Below are 7866 nucleotides of genomic sequence, written 5' to 3'. Positions count from 1 at the left end.
ACACGCTCAGGCCACGCTGTCTGCTTCTTCCGCAGCTGGGCGAGCCATGGTGTCCAGCCTGACGCGGGCCTTCGGGGCCATGCTGCTGGGCTCGGGCTCTCGTCTTTCCCAGGTACCAGCTCTGACTGCTCCCCTTCCCGGGCTCTTCCCCTTCCTGCACGGCCCCCAGCACCCCTCCTCCCAGCGGCCCAGTCTCAGCTCAGTGGGTCTGCTGCTTGGGGCAGAGGCCTGGGTCTGCCACCTGTGCCAGGTGTGGGAAGAGGCCCCTTGCATGTTGGCAGAGGGCTGGCAAGTCTTTCTCTGCCAGGACCTAGCCTTGCCTTGGCTGTGCCAAATCAGGGGCATGGCTAGAGTGTCCAACATAACTGTGTGCCTCTTTACTCACAGCATCCTGAAGCGGACACGTAGGCCTGGAAACATTTAGCTGGAATTTAAACCCCCAGTAAATGCACATAATCACACAGGTGGACTGGTGCTGCAGGAGCACAACCCTAGGGAAAGAGGCAGAACCAAGTTAAAGTGACATTTACAAGCCCCACACCCACCCTTTGCCCTCTGGTCCAGGGGAAAGGCAGTGCTGTTCCTCTTGCTCAGCTGTGCTGTGCTGTGTAATTGAAGCAGTAGCAAGTGCTGCCTGGAGGTCTGCGGGGCTGCATGAACAGGGGTGCTGAATAGGAGCTGTGCTGGGTATGAGGGGTAGGCAGAGTGCCAGGATAGTGCTGTCTGTGCTCACAGGGACAAAATGAAGGTGGGGGCAGATTAGTATTGACAACCCTGCATTTGGCCAGTATTTTTATTTTTTCCGTAAGTTTCTCTTTCTCTGGAGGAGCACAAGAAGGCAAGGCCATGTGAGGGCCTGCAGCATTCCTCTATCGTAGCATGGCATGTGTGTGTGTCTCACTTTTCTTGTGCAACTTCCCTTTTATTCTGGGGTTCTGTTCTTTGAATTCTTGCTGTTTTCTTTTGATTTCCCAGGTAGCTTTGCAACCCAAGGATCCCTGTCTTGGGGGCCAGCTCCTCTCTGCATGCCATGGGTTCAGTACGTGTGCTGTCCTCTCCACCGCCAACCCCTTGTGGAAATACAGGATCAAGTACACCATCAGGCCCATTGGCATGAAAAAGACCGGAGGCCGTGATCACACAGGTACGTCTAGAGTGCAAGATTCACAGCAGCCTGCCTGGTTTGCTAGACAGAAGCAGCTGGGGAGACGGGCTTTGGAGTTATGTCTACAGGGACCCCATTCACCCTGAGGGGAGATGGCTTGTTGTCCCATCTGGCCCCTACATTAGAGCTAGGGAAAGACTGGTTTCTATGACTCTGTGACAACAGCTCTGGAGCGTCTGGTGCCCTCCTTGCTCCCCTGTATGCAGCTGAGGGCAATCGATAAGTATCAAGAATATACCGAAACAGGGAGCTACAGAAAGGGTACAGGTGCCCCAGTGCCATCAGACAATTATTTTACATAGTAAAATAAGTGTAATAGGAAAGGGGAAGCAGGAGACAGCCCATCTGGGCATCTTGGGAAAGCATTGAGGTGATGCACACATCCTACTGGATTGTGTCAAACATGCATGGTGCCTCCTCAGGAGCAGCTCTTCTTTTGCAGGTCGTATCAAGGTGCATGGGATTGGTGGGGGACACAAACAGCGCTACCGCATGATTGATTTTAAACGATTACGCCCTGAGGATGGGGCTGAGCCAGGCCCCTTTGTGGAGAAGGTGATCAATGTCCAGTATGATCCCTGCAGGTAGGTAGCAGCAAAGTGATTTCAAGGTGGGGAGAATGGTGGAGTCGGAAATCACAGTGCATGGGCCTGTGAGGACTCATGGGTGGCAAGAAGTAGCATGTGGGGCTTGGAGAACCCGTGAGAGGGCTGAAGGTTTCTTGTCTTGTGGGGGCCCAGGGAGGGTGGAGGTCCAGCTGGACTCCCCCCACCCTAGGGCCCTTGACAAGCTCCCTTGTTGTCTGTGGCAGGTCAGCTGATATCGCCCTGGTGGCTGGGGGCAACCGTAAACGCTGGATCATTGCAACAGAAAACATGCAGCCTGGTGACCTCATCAAAAACTCAACACACATAGGCAGGATGGCAGGTAAGCAACCCAGGGTCTCTGTGCCAAAGTATAGGGACTAGGGAAGCCAGGTTTTGTCACATGCCTGCTGGGCAAATCCCAGGAGACAGGACCTGGCTTCTCTCAAGGGCAAGGACTATACTGCTGTCTCTTACAGACTTTTATGCAGGATTTGTCAGGAGGAAAGAGACACATGGAGCCTGGGGAGAGGGCAGAATTCTTATCAGTAATGCAGCTTGTCTCCAGAGACCAGATGACAAACTAGTCCCCGGGGGTCATGCAACAGAATCATAGAACCATAGAAAATTAGGGTTGGAAGGGATCTCAGGAGGTCATCTAGTCCAGCCCCCTCTTCAAAGCAGGATCATCCCCCACTACATCATTCCAGTCAGGGCTTTGTCAAGTCAGGCCTTACACACCTCCAAGGGTGGAGATTCTACCACCGTTCAAGGTAATCTGTTCCAGTGCTTCACCACCCTCCTAGTGAGAGAGTTTTTCCTAATATCCAACTTAAATTTCGCTTACTGCAGTTTGAAACCATTGCTCCTTGTTCTGTCATGTGAGACCACTGAGAACAGTCCAGCTCCATCCTCTTTGTAACCCTACTTCAGGTAGTTGAAGGCTGCTATCAAATCCCCCCTTGGTCTTCTCTTCCACCAATTAAATAAGCCCAGTTTCCTCAGCCTCTTCTCAAAAGTCTTGTGCCCCAGCCTCTGAACCATCTTCATTGCTATCCGCTGGACTCTCTCCACCTTGTCCACATCCCATCTATAGTGGGGGCCCAAAACTGAATACAGTACTCCAGCTGTGGCCTCACCAGTGCTGAATAGAGGGGAATAATAACTTCCCTTGATTTGCTGGCAGTGCTTCTACTAATGCAGCCCAGTATGCTGTTAGCCTTGGCAACAAGGGCACACTGCCAACTCATATCCACCTTGTCCACTGTAACCCCCAGGTGTTTTTCTGGAGAGCTGCTGCTTAGCCAGTCAGTCCCCAGTCTATAGCGGTACATGGGATTCTTCCATTCTAAGTGCAGGATTTTGCACTTGTCCTTATTGAACCTCATGAGATTTCTTTGGGCCCAGTCCGGGTATATTATGTCCACTGCTTTTCCTATATCCATAGAGCCAGCTATCTCATCATAGAAGGCAGTCAGGTTGGTCAGGCATGACATGCCCTTGATGAATCCTGGCTGACTGTTCCTAATCACCTTCTTTTCCAAGTGCTTAGAAATGGATTCTTTGAGGACCTACTCCGTGATTTTTCCAGGGATTGATGAGGCTGACTGGTCTGTAGTTCCCTGGATTCTCCTTCTTCCCTTTCTTAAAGATGAGCACTGTGCTTGCCCTTTTCTAATCGTCCGGGACCTTCCTTGATCACCACAAGTTTTCAAAGATAATGGCCAGCAACTCTGCACTCACATCACCCAACTCCTTCAGCACCCTCAGATGCATTGCATCCGGCCCCATGGACTTTTCTAAATCATCCCTAACCTGTTCTTTCACCACTGAGTGCTGATCATCTTTTCCCCAAACTGTGCTGCCTGGTGCAGTAGTCTGGGAGCTGAACTTGCCTGTGGAGACCAAGACTTAAAAAAAGCATTAAGCACTTCTGTTTTTTACTCATCATCTGTCACTAGGTTGCCTCCCCGATTCAGTAAGGGACCTACACTTTCGCTGACCTTCCTTTTGTTCCTAACATATTTGTAGAATATGTATAATTCTTACCCTTCACATCCCTTGCTAGCTGCAACTCCAATTGTGCTTTGGCCTTCCTGAGTTCATCCTTGTATGCCTGAGCAATATTCTTATATTCCTCCCAAGTTGTTTGCCCAAGCTTCCCTTTCTTATAAGCTTCCTTTTTGTGTTTAAGTTCACCAAAGAGTTCTCTGCTCAGCCCATCTGGTCACTTGCTGTCTTTGCAATTCTTCCTGCACATCAGGATGGTTTGTTCCTGCACCCTCAGTAAGGTTTTTTGAAAATACAGCCAGCAGTCCTGGACTCCTTTCTCCATTAAAATGACCTCCCAGGGAATCCTGCCCATCAGTTCCCTGAGCAAGTCAGAGTCTGCTTTTCTAGAGTCCAGGGTCCTTACTCTACTGCTGTCCATTCTTCCTTTCCCCAGGATACTGAACTCAGTCATCTTGTGGTCACTGCTGTCCAACTTGCCATCCACTTCTACACCCCCACTAATTCTTCCCTGTTTGTGAGCAGTAGGTCAAGAAGAGTACAGCCCCTAGCTGGTCTCTTCAACACTTGCACCTGGAAGTTGTCTCCAATGCTCTTCAAAAAATTCCTGGATCCCAGTAAATGTCACCCCATGAGAACCAAGGCCTGTGGTTTGGAAACTTCTAGTTGTCTGAAGAAAGCACCATCACCCCTGGTCTGGTGGTCTGTAGCAGATCCCCACCACAACACCATCCTTGTTGCTCTCCCCTGTACCCTTAACCCAGAGACTTTCAACAGGCCTATGTCCAGTTTCATACTGGAGCTCTGAGCAATCATACAGCCTTCACATACCGTGCAACTCGTCTTTCTCTTCCCCTCCTGTCTGTCCTTCCTGAACAGTTTATGCCCATCTGTGACAGTGCCCCAGTCATGCGAGCAATTCCACCAAGTCCCTGTTATTCCAATCACAACACGTCATGTTGCATCATGTCACCCAGGACTTGCAGGACTTTCATGTAAAGTGGCCAGCCTTGTGCTCAGCCGAGTCTTGGTTGTATGTTGGGATGTAGCACTCTTGCTGCAGGGCTCCAGGTAATATCATAATAATTGCTCTGGTATATGCATTGCAGAAGCAAGTCCTGTATTACCCCTTAGAGGCCAGGGTGGGAGGGTCTAGGAGGACTGCTGCTTTGAGGCTTGTGTTGTTCCCCCTAACCTTGGGGTTCAGTGGATTTAGGTGGAACATTGCCCTGGCCCTTTGGGTTCCAAGTGTTGGGGATAGAGGAGCCCCGTCAAGCATACCTTGGACTCTGTGATCTATCAACTTGGCGGGCATTTTGTCTTTCAGTCTCTGCCAAAGAGGGGGATGCATATCCATTAGGAGCTCTGCCTGTGGGGACCCTAATCAGCTGTCTGGAGAGTCACCCTGGGAAAGGAGCACAGTACATCCGAGCAGCAGGTATGTAGTGGACTGGGCTGAGACAGGTTCCTTTGGGGGTCCCAGCCACAGCTCAGGAACCTTTGGCATTGTCCCTCTGCTCAAGAGTGGCAGCAAAGCTGCTTGGAGCAGCCTAGTGAATAGATACAAGTAGGCACTTTTCTAACTCCTCCCATGGCCTGGCCACCTCTGTGCCTGGTGCTGGTCAGAGATGGACAGCAGGGCTACTTCTCCCCAAGGAGATGGTGACCTGTGGGGGCCATAGTACCAGGTGATCCCAACACTGATCCCAGAGTAGCATCCTAGGGTTTTAGTTGTGGTGCAGATCCTTGACCCAGAGTCAGAAGAGTCCTTACTATTGCTTTGCTTATTATCAGGAATCCGGGTTTTCCATTTTCCACAGAAAAATGGAAAAAAACAAAGCACGCAGTGGCCACTGCCACTTACCTGGAGGACTGTGCCAGCGGTGACAGCCGCTGCCTGCAAAACCTCCTGCCCAGCGGCTGGCCATGCAGGTCCAGGCATGGCTCCGCTGTTCCAGCCACATGCCACCTTCCCTCTCCCCCTCCCCTGGACAGGCGGCCAGGTGGCACGTGCAGCCCACACATGGTGGGCACCATCACACTGCACCCCACATCACTTTCCCACAAAGCCGTGCAGGTGGCCATGGGATGGTAGCACAGGGTGCAGTGACAGAGTTGCGGTGGCAGCCTCTATGTGCACCCCCGCATCAGACCAGCTGGCCCATATGTGGCCCACAGAGTGGCACCCCTGCCCTCACCCCTTGGCCCTGCTTCTAAGAGTGGGCATGGGGCACACTCCCCCCCACTTCTTGATCTTGATCACCCCAGCACCTTCCCTTTCCCCTGCCCTGCCTTGCCCCTTCCCCCCCCACACACACTTACCTGCTGGGGTGGGTGTCAGTGTCTGTGCCTATGTGTCTGGGGAGCTGTTGCAAGGGGCATCAGGAGGGCTGTTGAGACTGTGGGGGGGAGTGTGGGGCACCAGCAGCACTGGGGGGGGCTGTGGGGGCCTTTGATTTTCGTCACGGATTTTGGGTTTTTAATCAGAGAATTTGCAGTTTTTAATCAGAAAAAACCAGGATCCCTGCTTACTATACAGTTTTCCTGTGGCCTTGCAGAGGATTAACCTGCTCCATTTAGCCTGTTGCCTGTACTACTGCATCTGCTTGGGGAGGGGAACTAAGTCCTACCCCAGCTGGCATGAGGTGCATTGCCCAATGCCAACTATAGTCCCTGGCCAGGAGGCAGGATTTCTACCCTAAGGGCCTGAGGTACTCCTTCCTGGTGTGCCTGCACCATGCGTCTTGGTGGGGTCCCAGAGTTCCTCTTCTTCACTGCATGGGAGGTGGAGGTGCTCTGCATACATCTAAAGGAGCCACTACACACACACAGTATTGCAGAAGGAGGCTCAGTCTGCTTGTGGGGTACACTGAATCTCTGCAGGGATGCCTGCTAAGGGAAGCCATAACCCAGCCTTTTGCTCCTTCATGTGCTGCAGGAACCTGCGGGGTGTTACTGAGGAAGGTGAATGGAACTGCCATTGTACAGCTGCCTTCCAAAAGACACATGCAGGTAGGTGGTGAGAGGGCGTGTCAAGGCCTCTCTGCTTTGGACTTGATAATGTCTATGGGCTGGGTCTGCAGTCTTAGCAAATGGGGAGATGTGGCCTGTGCTAGGGTCTGGCACCACCATGGACTAGGCCATTGAATGTCTGTCCTCAGTATGGGCCACTAGAGCCAGGGTCCTATAGACTCAGAGCACTTCCCTCTCAGTTGGGAAGATTCTGACCCCCAACTAACTACTCTAGGGTGAGGGGAAACCTGTTAACTTGTCTCTGGGGCTGTGGTTCTTGGCTCTTATTTGTATTCTCTGGCATCATTGTCCCAAGAAGGGTGACCACAGGATTGGAGACCCCTGGTTTTCATAGAATCATAGAAGTAGGGTCGGAAGGGACCTTGTAGATCTTCAAGTCCGACCCCCCACCTGGGCGGGAGAAAAGACTGGACTCAAGTGAGTCCAGCCAGGTAGTCATCAAGCCTCTTCTTAAAGATCCCCAGGGTAGGAGCCAGCACCGCTTCCCTAGGAAGTTGGTTCCAGCTCCTAGCCGCTCTAACTGTGAAGTAGTTCTTGCAGATGTCTGATCTAAATCTACTCTTTAATAACTTGTGTCCATTGTTCCTTGTCATGCCAGGGGGTGCTAGGGGAAACAATGTCTCCCCTAAACCCTTCTGGTCCCCCCTCAGCCTTCTCTTGTGAAGGCTGAACAGGTTTAGGTCCCGCAGCCTTTCAATGTAGGGTCTCCCCTGCAGTCCCCGGATCATGTGGGTGGCCCTCCTCTGGACCCTTTCAATGTTGTCCACATCCCTCCTGAAGTGGGGCGCACAGAACTGGATGCAGTACTCCAGCTGTGGTCTGACCAGCATCTCATAGAGGGGGAGGATCACCTCCCTGGCTCTACTTGAGATGCACCTGTGGATCCACGACAAGGTCCGGTTAGCCCTGCCAACTGTGACCTCGCATTGTCGGCCCATGTTCATCTTGGAGTCAGTAATGACTCCAAGATCCCTTTCTGCCTCCGGGCTCTCAAGAAGGGAGTTTCCCATCTTATAAGTGTGCTGCTGGTTACTACTGCCCAAGTGCAGCACCCTGCACTTGTCAGTATTGAAA

General features: G+C 52.0%; 2 protein-coding genes and 1 long non-coding RNA gene across 3 annotated transcripts in view; 1 reads left to right on the top strand and 2 right to left on the bottom strand.

Annotated features, from left to right (window-relative positions):
- Positions 1–7866, bottom strand: part of PPP2R5D (protein phosphatase 2 regulatory subunit B'delta) — a 1176261-nt gene that overhangs the window by 660865 nt on the left and 507530 nt on the right. The gene's annotated exons all lie outside the window — the stretch shown is intronic.
- MRPL2 (mitochondrial ribosomal protein L2) overlaps positions 7–7866 on the top strand; it is a 10744-nt gene continuing 2884 nt past the window's right edge. The window contains exons 1-6 of the mRNA XM_019549016.1: positions 7–112; positions 976–1144; positions 1608–1749; positions 1977–2092; positions 5087–5197; positions 6698–6771. Of these exons, the coding sequence (XP_019404561.1) occupies positions 47–112; positions 976–1144; positions 1608–1749; positions 1977–2092; positions 5087–5197; positions 6698–6771 (678 nt within the window). The 5' untranslated portion in view covers positions 7–46. The remainder of the gene's footprint in view (positions 113–975; positions 1145–1607; positions 1750–1976; positions 2093–5086; positions 5198–6697; positions 6772–7866) is intronic.
- LOC109319443 overlaps positions 2710–7866 on the bottom strand; it is an 11934-nt gene continuing 6777 nt past the window's right edge. The window contains exon 3 of the long non-coding RNA XR_002103507.1: positions 2710–2801. This is a non-coding gene — a long non-coding RNA (uncharacterized LOC109319443). The remainder of the gene's footprint in view (positions 2802–7866) is intronic.

Source organism: Crocodylus porosus, unplaced genomic scaffold, assembly GCF_001723895.1.
Source record: "Crocodylus porosus isolate Cpor-Errol unplaced genomic scaffold, CroPor_comp1, whole genome shotgun sequence".
Lineage (NCBI taxonomy): Eukaryota > Metazoa > Chordata > Crocodylia > Crocodylidae > Crocodylus > Crocodylus porosus.
The sequence above is the reverse complement of the archived record's forward strand: the minus strand, read 5'-3'. Positions and strand labels throughout refer to the sequence as shown.